At 65.7% G+C, this 14,430-nt stretch overlaps 1 protein-coding gene across 1 annotated transcript in view; it reads right to left on the bottom strand.

The window, feature by feature from the left end:
* Positions 1-14,430, bottom strand: part of COQ8B (coenzyme Q8B) — a 16,599-nt gene continuing 2,169 nt past the window's right edge. Inside the window, exons 2-14 of the mRNA XM_043501659.1 lie at positions 6,871-7,221; positions 6,417-6,483; positions 5,913-5,990; positions 5,544-5,669; positions 4,964-5,049; positions 4,605-4,745; positions 4,057-4,138; positions 3,758-3,851; positions 3,262-3,403; positions 2,842-2,949; positions 2,005-2,070; positions 1,051-1,137; positions 1-488 (exon numbers count right to left, since the gene is read on the bottom strand). Of these exons, the coding sequence (XP_043357594.1) occupies positions 204-488; positions 1,051-1,137; positions 2,005-2,070; positions 2,842-2,949; positions 3,262-3,403; positions 3,758-3,851; positions 4,057-4,138; positions 4,605-4,745; positions 4,964-5,049; positions 5,544-5,669; positions 5,913-5,990; positions 6,417-6,483; positions 6,871-7,221 (1,713 nt within the window). The 3' untranslated portion in view covers positions 1-203. The remainder of the gene's footprint in view (positions 489-1,050; positions 1,138-2,004; positions 2,071-2,841; positions 2,950-3,261; positions 3,404-3,757; positions 3,852-4,056; positions 4,139-4,604; positions 4,746-4,963; positions 5,050-5,543; positions 5,670-5,912; positions 5,991-6,416; positions 6,484-6,870; positions 7,222-14,430) is intronic.

Here is a 14,430-nt window from a genome sequence, read left to right on the forward strand (position 1 = left end):
CCAGGTGCCAGATTTAATGGGCACGGAGCGACGACAGAACCGCGACACTCGCGGGCACGGTGTGGCAGGGCCGCGGGCACAGACAGCCCCCGGAGCTCGGCCCAGAGCTCCCAGCCCACGGCAGCGAAGGCTCCGGTCTTTCCAGTCAGCCAGGGTCTGGGTGCAGAGAGGTCCTGTTTGGGGTCCCAGGCCCTGCCCCGGTGCTAGGTGCCCCGCTCCCGGGCCCAATACTGCCCGTAGAGCTCCTGGAAGAGGCTGTGGCAGGGGATGCGGGCACGCAGCCGGGCGCAGAGCAAGAAGCAGCCAGCCAGCTTGCGGTGCAGGGCGTAGCTCTCCTCGGGGGGCGGCGTCAGCCGGTGGCGCAACATGACGGGGATCAGGGCCTGCACGCGCCGCGTGGTGCTCTGGGCCCCGAAGTCAAAGAGCCCCGGGGCGGAGAAAGCCTCCCCCAGGATCATCACCGTGTCCACGTGCGCCTCCTCGAACTCCTGGGCACGGGGGGGGGAGGGGGCAGGGTCAGCTACTGGAACAGCCAAACCCCTGCACAGAACCCCCCAGCTCTGCCGATGCCCCTCACTCCCGACCCGCAGCCCCTGCTACCCAGGCCTGGGCTCCCCCCCGACTCTGCCAGTGCCCCTCACTCCCGACCCGCAGCCCCCTGCCAGCCCAGCCCTGGCTCCCCCCCAGCTGTGCCGGTGCCCCTCACTCCTGACCCGCAGCCCCTGCTAGCCTGGCCCTGCCCCCCAGATCTGCCGGTGCCCCTCACTCCCGATCTGCAGCCCCTGCTAGCCCAGCCCCACCTCCGCCCCCTCAGTGCCCTTGTCTCCCGCCCCACAGCCCCCGCTAGCTCAGCCCTGTCCACCCCACCCCTCAGCGCCCCTCACCCCGACCCACAGCCCCCTGCTATCCTAGCCCTGCCCCCCCCAGCATTCCTCACTCCTGACCCGCAGCCCCTGCTTGCCCAGCCCAGCCTGTCCCCCTGGCGCCCCTGACTCTCCACCCACAAAGTCCCTGCTTGGCCCCCAGCACACACCCAGCCCAACCGCTCACCTTGGTCTCGAAGCCCGTCATGAAGTTCAGGTCTTTGGATTTCTGGAGCACCTTGGCCCTGTCCCCCTCGGCTGCAGCTTTCACCACCTGCAGCAGGGAGGGGCCAGGTGAGAACAGCTGCAGGGCGCCCCCTAGTGCTGCCCTAGGGTCAGCCCTGACTGCCAGCCCCCACCCCCTGCTGGCCCCTGCAGCATGGCGCCCCCTTGTGCCTCTCGCCAGCACCCCCCATTGCATCGGGCACAGCACAGACCCCGGCCGAGATCAGGGCCCCTTAGCACCAGGTACCGCACACAGAGTGAGAGACGGTCCCTGCCCCAAAGAGCTTCCAGTCTGAACAGACACAGGGTGGGAGGAGAAACTGAGGCACGGGGCGGGGCGCTAACTTGCCCAGAGCTGGGAAGGGAATCCAAGTGTCCCATTGTCACAGAGTGTGGGGGAGTCCGGGGCCTGCACCCCTCTTCCAGGGATTCACTGTGACTCTCAGCCAGCCAGTAAAATGGAAAGTTTATTGGACAATAGGAACACAGCCTAAAACAGAGCTTGTGGGTACAATCAGGACCCCTCAGTCAAGTCCTTCTAGGGGGGCCGGGAGCTTAGACCCCAGCCTTGGGGTTCCCTCCATTCGACCACCCAGCACCCACCTGAAACCAAAACCCCCCCAGCAGGCTCCCTCCTGCAGCCTTTGTCCAGTTTCCCGGGCAGAGGTGTTACCTCCCCCTCCCGGCTCAGGTGACAGGCTCTCAGGTCTCCCATCCCCAGTGAAACTCCCCTGCCACATCCCCAGGTCAACACTCCCCCTCCCTTCTGCATCATACCCACCAACACAGTGCCCTAGCCCCCGCCCCCTCTGCCTCTAACCCCGGGGGCTCCAAGGCAGCAGCCGGGGGGGGGCATGTCCCCGATACAGACAGGCAGGCTCCTGCGGGGTGGGCAGCCAGGCGAACGCGCCCATACCTCGATGTAGTGATGGGTGAATTCCCTGCTGAAGGGCCGGCTTGCTCCGAAATCCAGCAAGGTCACCTGGAACGACAGCAGCGGCTCAGAGCCCCGGGCAGTTTCTTAGGGGGCTGCCTGCATTGGGCTGTGGTTCAGGCCTGCTCCAGGCATGGGCACCACACCAGGAAATGCCAGGATCGCCTGATTTCGAGCATGGCCCTACCCCGCACACCTGTGGAACTTGCTGCTGCTGGGCCCTGAGAATGCTCCGTACTCAGCTGGCCTTTGCTGGCGGCTGGGGCTCTGCCTGGCGCTTGGCCAGAAGGGTTTGGCTGATGTATTTTTTATTGCCCGGGCCACGGAGCGGATCTGCGAGCTCCTCGCTAGAGAGAGGACTCGATGAATAATTCAGCCGCATAGCACTGGGTAGATTGGGATTGATGCACCCCATGGGACAGAGGGGGAACTACTATGTGTATTAGGGTAGCCATAGAGGCCAGGGGGATGATTACTATGTATATTACAGTACCCTAAAGGCCAGAGTTGGGGGGCAACTATTACATGTATTAGGGTAGCTCCTAGAGGCCAGGGTTCTGGGGGGCAATTACTATGTGTATTACGGTAACCCCACCTCCCAGGGCGGCCCTGGCATGGCTCTTGCTCCCAGCAGAGACCCCCCCCGGAGCCAGCAGCCCCATGAGGGGCAGAACTGTGTAAAGGGGGCCGGGGGGCTCCCCAACCCCGAGGCGCTGGCATGGGCTCACCTGCTCTCCTGCAGCCCCCCTGGCTCTGGTGTTGCCCTGCAGAGCGTGCCCCTGCCATGGTCCCCCTCCCCCGGCCAGGACCCACACCCACCTGGTGCTTGCAAGCGTCGTAGAAGAAGTTGGCCCAGTTGGGGTCCGTCTGCATGAAGCGGAACTGGAAGAGCTCCCGCAGGCAGAGATGCAGGATATTGTGACAGATCTGGGGGGGCAGCGGGGGAGGGGAATTACCAGCAGGCCAGGCCCCAGGATCGCAGTTATGGGAGCTTTGATCGGGGGCCCTGCCGCGCCAGGCGCTGCACAGACACGGAGCCAGCAGGGCCTGCCCCACAGGGTCATAATCCCCACGCTGCCGACCCGGAGACGCGGGGACTGGCTCCAGGGCAAACAGCAGCTTAGAGGCAGAGCTGGGATAGAACCCAGGCGTCCTGGCTCCCAGCCCCCCTGCTCTCACCACTAGACCCCACCTCACTGAGGGGGCAGCCTGGCTGTCATGCTCGTCGGACCAGCTCACCTCGTTCCGGATGTCCTGGGGCAGCTCCTGGCACTGATCCAGGGGGACGCCGCTCCCCAGCTCCATGGTCAGCACCCGCCGCGTCGTCAGCTCGCCCACCACCCTGGGCACCTCGAAGAAAGGGTCGCCAGCCAGGAGTTCCCTGCGGGGGCAGCAGGATGCCGCTGGCTACCCCTGGCTTTGCCAGCCAGGAGCCCCTACCTCCAGAGGTAGGAAGCCACCAGGCCCCCAGCTCTGAGCTGGCAGGACACTGCTTCTAGGGGGCCGGGCAGCCCTGCTAGAAGGGGGCCAAGGAGTAGCCCACAGGTGGCTTAGCTCAGTTGGAGCAGAGCATGCTGGGACACGGAGTCCCCAGGGGCCACCCCGCTAATGCCAGAGCCGGGCATGCTGGGACACGGAGTCCCCGGGGGCCGCCCCGCTAACGCCGGAGCCGGGCACGTTGCCCTGAACGTGGGCTGGGGGTCCAGGACCCTGCCCGGGGCCCCGCGGGCGGTACCTGAAGCTCCGGGCGCAGTCAGCCTCGCGTCGGTAGTCGCACTCCCACTCCAGCTCTCTCTGCAGCACCTGCAGTGTGTTGTTGGCGAAGAGGCCTGGGGAGGGCAGAGGGGGGTGAGGCTGCTGACTGGGGGGGACTCCCATCTGCCTGCAGCAGGCCATGCAGCCCTTGAGGGAAGGGGGCACCTTGTGCCCAGGCTGGCGGGGTCAGGAAGGAAGCCCCAGGAGAGCAGGCCATGCCCAGGGGCAGGTGAGATGCTGGGTAACCCCCCCACCCCCAGGCCCGGCGCAGACCCTTACCTGCGGGGAGCACCACAGTGAGCCTCAGCAGAGCCACCAGGTTCTCCACGTCGCTCCGGATGCTCTGGGCTATGCCCGGGTACTGCAGGGAGGAAGAGAGAGGAGCTGGCTCGGAGAACAGAGGGGGGAGTGCCAGGCCCCCCCCAGCTCAGAGCCCTTCCCAACCCCTGCCCGGGAGATCAGCCAGGGCCACTGACCCACTCAGCAGAAACTGAGGTACCCAGAAGGGAAGGGAGCTGATTAAGGTCACAAAATAAGGCAGTAGCAGAACTAGGAATAGAACCCAGGAGTCCTGGCTCCCAGCCCCCCTGCTCTAACCATTAGACCCCAGTCCCCTCCCACAGCCAGGAAGAGAACCCAAGTGTCCTGGCTCCCAGCCCCCCTGCTCTAACCACCAGATCCCATGCCCCTCCAGGGCTGGGGAGAGAACCCAGGAGTCCTGGCTCCCAGCCCCCCTGCTCTAACACCTTTCTGATGCTCCCTCTGTAATTGGCCCCGGCTACCCTGAGGCTGCCACCCATGGGTGCTGGGGGGCACAGGCTGCTCACCTGGATCTTCATGGCCACCTCTGTCCCATCGCGGAGCACCCCGAGGTGCACCTGGCCAATGGAAGCTGCTGCGAAGGGTGTCTCCTCAAAGGAGGCCACCATCTCCCGCCAGTCTGGCCCCAGCTCCTCCGCCAGCACCCTCTGAAATGCCGAGGGGGGGGGAGAGACACACTCAGCCAGGACCCTGCCCCGGGGCGGCCCAGCCACCCCCCGGGGGCACACCGGAGCATCTCATCTCTCGGGCACCGGCTCCATGGGCCTGGGGGATCTCAGTTCCATCGCCAGCAGGACGTTGCAGCAGCAACCGGGCTGTGCCTGGCCCCCCCCGGGATACACGCCATGGGGCGGCCCTCACTCACCCTGGTCTGCCAGGCCGGCATGAAGTCTGCACTCTGCCGCACCCGCGCAAAGATCCGCTGCAGCTGCGGGCTGAGGAAGCTGTTATCTGCGGGGAGAAGCTGGCTGGTCAGCGGGGTGCTCCCGGGCCCAGAAGCGTCCCCCCACACCCTGCCAGACTCAGCACCCGGGAGAGGCAGCCAGGCTCAGACTACAGCCCCCCTGTGCAGCCCAACCCAGAGAGCCTGGCTCCCTGCCCCTCATCCCTGCCCTAGGGGTTACAGCTCTAACCCCCCTGCTCTGTACCCTGGGCCCCTATGTCAGCTAGAGTAGCCTGCGGGCTGCTCTAGTTCACACTCCGTCCCTATGGGCCTTTGGGGGCAGGGACAGCATAGAGTACTTTGGGGGTGGATCTCAGGGGGCCAATCCTGCCCCAGAGCTGTACAGAGGGTCCTGAGCGTCACTGACACCCTGTGACATTCGTGTGCCCAGCGTGCGGGGTGGGGGGCTCTCTGTGCACACCCGCCCCCTCCAGGGACAGGCCCTTCCCCCAAGGCTGAGGGGCCAGGGCCAAGGGGTGGAGCCAGGCGGGCAGGCGCCTACCTTGGATACTCAGCATCTGCCCGATTTTGAGGGCAGCACCCCGCACCTTGCACAGCGTGTCCACGATCCGCGCCGCGTTGGTCTCCGACAGGAAGAGGCTGGAGCCCGGGACGGAGCCGCTGCCGTCTGCGCAAAGGGGGCAGGGAGTGAAGTGGGGAGTGCAGGGGACCTAGGGCTAGTTCCTCGGCTGGGCTGACACCCACATCTCAGCAGCCACCAGCCCCCATAGGAGATCAATGGGCCAGCAACCCAGTCTCCTCTGACCCGTCCCAGCCCCCCCTCCACTCCCTAGAGGTATATGGGCCACGGGGATCCAGCCTCCAGGGCTGACCCTTTGAGAGTCAGGCAGAAGCCAGCCCCACAACTTACCCCTTGGCTTCTTCTCCCCATTGAGCGAGTTCTTTGCCACCTCTGCCAGGGCCCCAATGCCCAGCCCCACCGCCAGACCTGGGGAAAGAGGCACAGGTCAGAGGGCTGCTGCTCGGGAGGCTGGGCAGTGGAGGCACCCACTGGGGGGTTGAGGGTGTGAGTCCGGGGATCCCGCCCAGGGCGAGCCATTGGCCGGGCCGAGACGCGGGGCACGCTAGCCCCTTGCTGGCAGAGGGTGTTGGCCAGTCCCCAGGAGGGTCACGGTCCGCGTTTGGAAAGGGGCTATGTGGGGGCAGGAGGCCCCCCCAGTACACGCACATAGCAACACGCTACTCACGCGCTAGTGATCTCACCCACTGGTGATACAACATGCACAGACAGAGCAGGGCCCATCCCGTCCAGCAGGGGGCAGTAGGGAGGCAGACAGACAGACCCCCCCACTCCCTCCCCAGAGCAGGGACACGGACACCCCCCTTCTCAGCCCTGGACTCTCGCGGACTCTACCTCCGAAGCTGGCGAGCCGACCGACACGTGACACGGGCACCGTCCGCTCCCGGGCTCTCTCGCTGAGCTGGCGGGAAGAGAAGAGGGGCAGGGCTGGGGGGCCAGAGTGTCTAGCAGGGGAGGGGGCAGGTCTGTGACATGGGGGCTCCGTTCCCACGCTCCACCACTGCCCCTGCCTGGTGACGTCCCTGCCCCGCCTCGTGCCTCAGTTTCCCCTCTCCCTGTGTTGGTCTGCACACTCATTTGAACGTCCAGGACTTTAGTACGTGCTGAGGCCCCTTTAAGTGTCCCAAGCACCCCCCGCCCCAGCCCCTTTTGCCTGTCCTGGACCAAGAGTCCAATTAAAAGACACCCCCAGCCCCCTTTCCCCAGACAGCACTCCCGCCCAGCATGCCAAGGCCTGGATGTGCCTGCGCCCCCCTCCCCCCGGCATCTCCCACTGACCCCTCCTCACCTTCTGCCTAGGAGCCCGAGCCGGCTCCTCCGGGCCCATCTTCCGCCTGGCCTCCCGGGCTCTGCGGATGTCGTCGGCCGTCAGGGCTCCCAGGGCTGCGTCTCGGTGGAAGAGCCGGCCGGGGCCAAGACCGGGACACCCGGAGCCCCTGGTGCTAGTGCGTGCTGTGGGCAGGGGGGAAGGAGCCGACTGGCCAGAAGCCCTTGGAGCTGTGGGGGGTCTCGCTAACACAGTCACACCTGGGGGCTGCTGGGGGGCCCCGTTTGGACCCCATGTGCCACCTCTCTCTCTTGGGACGAGGTCCTGGGGCCCCCAGACTCCTGCCTGGAACAGGAGAATCAGAGAATGTGTCTATGTGTGTCCACGTGCGAGTGTGTGTCCGTGCGTGAGTCCATGCAATGTGTGAGTATGTGTCCGTGCGTGTGCATCTGTGTGTGCGTGCGAGTGTGTGTCCGTGCATGCTTGTCCGTGCACAAGTGTGAGAGGAGCTTTCCCTGAATTCCTTTCACATGCCCCCACAGCACCCGGCAGGTCATGGGCACTGCCTGGACCAACCCACCCCGCCCTTTCCCCCGAGGAAGCCCGGAGGGCGACAGGGAAGAGCCAGCGTCCAACTGCACCCTCTGTGAGGCGTCAGGGTGGAAACACTAGGGGCCGGTCACTCCCCTGGCAGGGAGGAGAACCAACAACTGGGCCAGCCCTCACAGGGTCTGGATGGGCTCAAGAGGATACAGCACCGAGCGCGGGACCGGAGAGTCAGAGAAGTACGAGTAGAGAAAGACACGGAGGTACGGAGATGGGAGGACGGATGGATGGATGGATACACACGGGGAAGAGAGGGACGGATGGACGGGGAGTGGGATGGATGGCGGGAGATGGGGCGGACGGATGGATACACACGGGGAAGAGAGGGTCGGATGGACAGGGGGTGGGATGGATGGATACACACGGGGAAGAGAGGGACGGATGGACGGGGGGTGGGATGGATGGCAGGAAATGGGGCGGAGGGATGGACACACACGGGGAAGAGAGGGACGGATGGACGGGGGGGTGGGATGGCTGGCGGGAGATGGGGCGGAGGGATGGATACACACGGGGAAGAGAGGGACGGATGGACGGGGGTGGGATGGCTGGCGGGAGATGGGGCGGAGGGATGGACACACACGGCGAAGAGAGGGACGGATGGACGGGGGGTGGGATGGATGGAGATGGGGTGGAGGGATGGATACACACGGGGAAGAGAGGGACGGATGGACGGGGGGTGGGATGGATGGAGATGGGGCAGACGGATGGATACACACGGGGAAGAGAGGGACGGATGGACGGGGGGTGGGATGGATGGATGGAGATGGGGCGGAGGGATGGATACACATGGGGAAGAGAGGGACGGATGGACGGGGGGTGGGATGGATGGCGGGAGACGGGGCGGAGGGATGGACACACATGGGGAAGAGAGGGACGGATGGACGGGGGGTGGGGATGGATGGAGATGGGGCGGAGGGATGGATACACACGGGGAAGAGAGGGACGGATGGACGGGGGGGGTGGGATGGCTGGCGGAAGATGGGGTGGAGGGATGGACACACACGGGGAAGAGAGGGACGGATGGACGGGGGTGGGATGGATGGAGACGGGGCGGACGGATGGACAGATATGGAGATCGGAGAGAGGGACGGACACGTACGGAGACGGATGGACGGATGGACAGACAGGGCACGGAGGGAGGGATGGGTGGCCAGGCTGTACGTGGATGGGGGAGAGATGGACGGATGGACGGGGGGTGGGATGGATGGAGACGGGGCGGACGGATGGATGGATACACACGGGGAAGAGAGGGACGGATGGACGGGGGGTGGGATGGCGGGAGATGGGGCGGAGGGATGGACACACACGGGGAAGAGAGGGACGGATGGACGGGGGTGGGACGGATGGAGACGGGGAGGACGGATGGACAGATATGGAGATCGGAGAGAGGGACGGACACGTACGGAGACGGATGGACGGATGGACAGACAGGGGACGGAGGGAGGGATGGGTGGCCAGGCTGTACGTGGATGGGGGAGAGATGGACGGATGGACGGGGGTGGGATGGATGGCGGGAGACGGGGCGGAGGGATGGACACACACGGGGAAGAGAGGGACGGATGGACGGGGGGTGGTATGGATGGCGGGAGACGGGGCGGACGGATGGATGGACACACACGGGGAAGAGAGGGACGGATGGACGGGGGTGGGACGGATGGAGACGGGGCGGACGGATGGACAGATATGGAGATCGGAGAGAGGGACGGACACGTACGGAGACGGATGGACGGATGGACAGACAGGGGACGGAGGGAGGGATGGGTGGCCAGGCTGTACGTGGATGGGGGAGAGATGGACGGATGGACGGGGTGGGACGGATGGAGACGGGGCGGACGGATGGATGGACACACACGGGGAAGAGAGGGACGGATGGACGGGGGTGGGACGGATGGAGACGGGGCGGACGGATGGATGGATACACACCGGGAAGAGAGGGACGGATGGACGGGGGGTGGGACGGATGGAGACGGGGCGGACGGATGGATGGACACACACGGGGAAGAGAGGGACGGATGGACGGGGGGTGGGACGGATGGAGACGGGGCAGACGGATGGATGGACACACACGGGGAAGAGAGGGACGGATGGACGGGGGTGGGTCGGATGGAGACGGGGCGGACGGATGGATGGATACACACGGGGAAGAGAGGGACGGATGGACGGGGGTGGGACGGATGGAGACGGGGCGGACGGATGGATGGACACACACGGGGAAGAGAGGGACGGATGGACGGGGGTGGGACGGATGGAGACGGGGCGGACGGATGGACAGATATGGAGATCGGAGAGAGGGACGGACACGTACGGAGACGGATGGACGGATGGACAGACAGGGCACGGAGGGAGGGATGGGTGGCCAGGCTGTACGTGGATGGGGGAGAGATGGACGGATGGACGGGGTGGGATGGATGGAGACGGGGCGGACGGATGGATGGACACACACGGGGAAGAGAGGGACGGATGGACGGGGGTGGGACGGATGGAGACGGGGCGGACGGATGGACAGATATGGAGATCGGAGAGAGGGACGGACACGTACGGAGACGGATGGACGGATGGACAGACAGGGCACGGAGGGAGGGATGGGTGGCCAGGCTGTACGTGGATGGGGGAGAGAGGGACGGATGGACGGGGGGTGGGATGGCTGGCGGGAGACGGGGCGGAGGGATGGACACACACGGGGAAGAGAGGGACGGATGGACGGGGGTGGGACGGATGGATGGAGATGGGGCGGAGGGATGGACACACACGGGGAAGAGAGGGACGGATGGACGGGGGTGGGACGGATGGAGACGGGGCGGACGGATGGACAGATATGGAGATCGGAGAGAGGGACGGACACGTACGGAGACGGATGGACGGATGGACAGACAGGGGACGGAGGGAGGGATGGGTGGCCAGGCTGTACGTGGATGGGGAAGAGAGGGACGGATGGACGGGGGTGGGATGGATGGAGACGGGGCGGACGGATGGATGGACACACACGGGGAAGAGAGGGACGGATGGACGGGGGTGGGACGGATGGAGACGGGGCGGACGGATGGATGGATACACACGGGGAAGAGAGGGACAGATGGACGGGGGGTGGGACGGCGGGAGATGGGGCGGAGGGATGGACACACACGGGGAAGAGAGGGACGGATGGACGGGGGTGGGACGGATGGAGACGGGGCGGACGGATGGAGAGATATGGAGATCGGAGAGAGGGACAGACACATACGGAGACGGATGGACGGATGGACAGACAGGGGAGGAGGGAGGGATGGGTGGCCAGGCTGTACGTGGATGGGGGAGAGATGGACGGATGGACGGGGGGTGGGATGGATGGAGACGGGGCAGACGGATGGATGGATACACACGGGGAAGAGAGGGACAGATGGACGGGGGGTGGGATGGCGGGAGATGGGGCGGAGGGATGGACACACACGGGGAAGAGAGGGACGGATGGACGGGGGGTGGGATGGATGGCGTGAGACGGGGCGGAGGGATGGACACACACGGGGAAGAGAGGGACGGATGGACGGGGGGTGGGATGGATGGCGGGAGAAGGGGCGGACGGATGGATGGACACACACGGGGAAGAGAGGGACGGATGGACGGGGGTGGGACGGATGGAGACGGGGCGGACGGATGGATGGATACACACGGGGAAGAGAGGGACGGATGGACGGGGGTGGGACGGATGGAGACGGGGCGGACGGATGGACAGATATGGAGATCGGAGAGAGGGACGGACACGTACGGAGACGGATGGACGGATGGACAGACAGGGGACGGAGGGAGGGATGGGTGGCCAGGCTGTACGTGGATGGGGGAGAGATGGACGGATGGACAGGGGTGGGACGGATGGAGACGGGGCGGACGGATGGATGGATACACACGGGGAAGAGAGGGACGGATGGACGGGGGTGGATGGATGGATGGAGATGGGGCGGAGGGATGGACACACACGGGGAAGAGAGGGACGGATGGACGGGGGTGGGACGGATGGAGACGGGGCGGACGGATGGATGGACACACACGGGGAAGAGAGGGACGGATGGACTGGGGGTGGGATGGCGGGAGATGGGGCGGAGGGATGGACACACACGGGGAAGAGAGGGACGGATGGACGGGGGTGGGACGGATGGAGACGGGGCGGACGGATGGACAGATATGGAGATCGGAGAGAGGGACGGACACGTACGGAGACGGATGGACGGATGGACAGACAGGGCACGGAGGGAGGGATGGGTGGCCAGGCTGTACGTGGATGGGGAAGAGAGGGACGGATGGACGGGGTGGGACGGATGGAGACGGGGCGGACGGATGGACAGATATGGAGATCGGAGAGAGGGACGGACACGTACGGAGACGGATGGACGGATGGACAGACAGGGCACGGAGGGAGGGATGGGTGGCCAGGCTGTACGTGGATGGGGGAGAGATGGACGGATGGACGGGGGTGGGACGGATGGAGACGGGGCGGACGGATGGATGGACACACACGGGGAAGAGAGGGACGGATGGATGGGGGTGGGACGGATGGAGACGGGGCGGACGGATGGATGGACACACACGGGGAAGAGAGGGACGGATGGACGGGGGGTGGGATGGATGGAGACGGGGCGGACGGATGGATGGACACACACGGGAGAGAGGGACTGATGGACGGGTGGGACGGATGGATGGATGGGCGGAGGGATGGACACACGGAAGAGGGACGGATGGACGGGGTGGGACGGATGGAGACTGGGCGGACGGATGACAGATATGGAGACGAGAGAGGACGGACACATACGGATACGGATGGACGGATGGACAGACAGGGACGGAGGGAGGGTGGGGCCAGCTGTACTGGATGGGGGAGAGATGGACGATGGACGGGGTGGAACGGATGAGACGGGCGGACGGATGGATGGACACACACGGGAAGAGAGGGACGGATGGATGGGGTGGGACGGATGGAGACGGGGCGGACGGATGGACAGATATGGAGATCGGAGAGAGGGACGGACACGTACGGAGACGGATGGACGGATGGACAGACAGGGACGGAGGGAGGGATGGGTGGCCAGGCTGTACGTGGATGGGGGAGAGATGGACGGATGGACGGGGGTGGGACGGATGGAGACGGGGCGGACGGATGGATGGACACACACGGGGAAGAGAGGGACGGATGGACGGGGGGTGGGACGGATGGAGACGGGGCGGACGGATGGATGGATACACACGGGAAGAGAGGGACGGATGGACGGGGTGGGACGGATGGAGACGGGGCGGACGGATGGATGGACACACACGGGGAGAGAGGGACGGATGGACGGGGGGTGGGACGGATGGAGACGGGGCGGACGGATGGATGGATACACACGGGGAAGAGAGGGACGGATGGACGGGGGTGGGACGGATGGAGACGGGTGGACGGATGGATGGACACACACTGGGAAGAGAGGGACGGATGGACGGGGGGTGGGACGGATGGAGACGGGGCGGACGGATGGACAGATATGGAGATCGGAGAGAGGGACGGACACGTACGGAGACGGATGGACGGATGGACAGACAGGGCACGGAGGGAGGGATGGGTGGCCAGGCTGTACGTGGATGGGGGAGAGATGGACGGATGGACGGGGGTGGGACGGATGGATGGACACACACGGGGAAGAGAGGGACGGATGGACGGGGGTGGGACGGATGGAGACGGGGCGGACGGATGGACAGATATGGAGATCGGAGAGAGGGACGGACACGTACGGAGACGGATGGACGGATGGACAGACAGGGCACGGAGGGAGGGATGGGTGGCCAGGCTGTACGTGGATGGGGGAGAGAGGGACGGATGGACGGGGGTGGGATGGCTGGCGGGAGACGGGGCGGAGGGATGGACACACACGGGGAGAGAGGGACGGATGGATGGGGGGTGGGATGGATGGATGGGGCGGAGGGATGGATACACACGGGGAAGAGAGGGACGGATGGACGGGGGTGGGACGGATGGATGGAGATGGGGCGGAGGGATGGACACACACGGGGAGAGAGGGACGGATGGACGGGGGTGGGACGGATGGAGACGGATGGACGGATGGACAGATATGGAGATCGGAGAGAGGGACGGACACGTACGGAGACGGATGGACGGATGGACAGACAGGGCACGGAGGGAGGGATGGGTGGCCAGGCTGTACGTGGAGGGGGGAAGAGAGGGACGGATGGACGGGGGTGGGATGGATGGAGACGGGGCGGACGGATGGATGGACACACACGGGGAAGAGAGGGACGGATGGACGGGGGTGGGACGGATGGAGACGGGGCGGACGGATGGATGGATACACACGGGGAAGAGAGGGACAGATGGACGGGGGGGTGGGATGGCGGGAGATGGGGCGGAGGGATGGACACACACGGGGAAGAGAGGGACGGATGGACGGGGGTGGGACGGATGGAGACGGGGCGGACGGATGGAGAGAGATGGAGATCGGAGAGAGGGACAGACACATACGGAGACGGATGGACGGATGGACAGACAGGGGAGGAGGGAGGGATGGGTGGCCAGGCTGTACGTGGATGGGGAGAGATGGACGGATGGACGGGGGGTGGATGGATGGAGACGGGGCGACGGATGGATGGATACACACGGGGAAGAGAGGGACAGATGGACGGGGGTGGGATGGCGGGAGATGGGGCGGAGGGATGGACACACACGGGGAAGAGAGGGACGGATGGACGGGGGTGGGATGGATGGCGGGAGATGGGGCGGACGGATGGATGGACACACACGGGGAAGAGAGGGACGGATGGACGGGGGTGGGACGGATGGAGACGGGGCGGACGGATGGATGGACACACACGGGGAATAGAGGGACGGATGGACGGGGGTGGGACGGATGGAGACGGGGCGGACGGATGGATGGATACACACGGGGAAGAGAGGGACGGATGGAGACGGGGCGGACGGATGGATGGACACACACGGGGAAGAGAGGGACGGATGGA

Source organism: Dermochelys coriacea, chromosome 23, assembly GCF_009764565.3.
Source record: "Dermochelys coriacea isolate rDerCor1 chromosome 23, rDerCor1.pri.v4, whole genome shotgun sequence".
Lineage (NCBI taxonomy): Eukaryota > Metazoa > Chordata > Testudines > Dermochelyidae > Dermochelys > Dermochelys coriacea.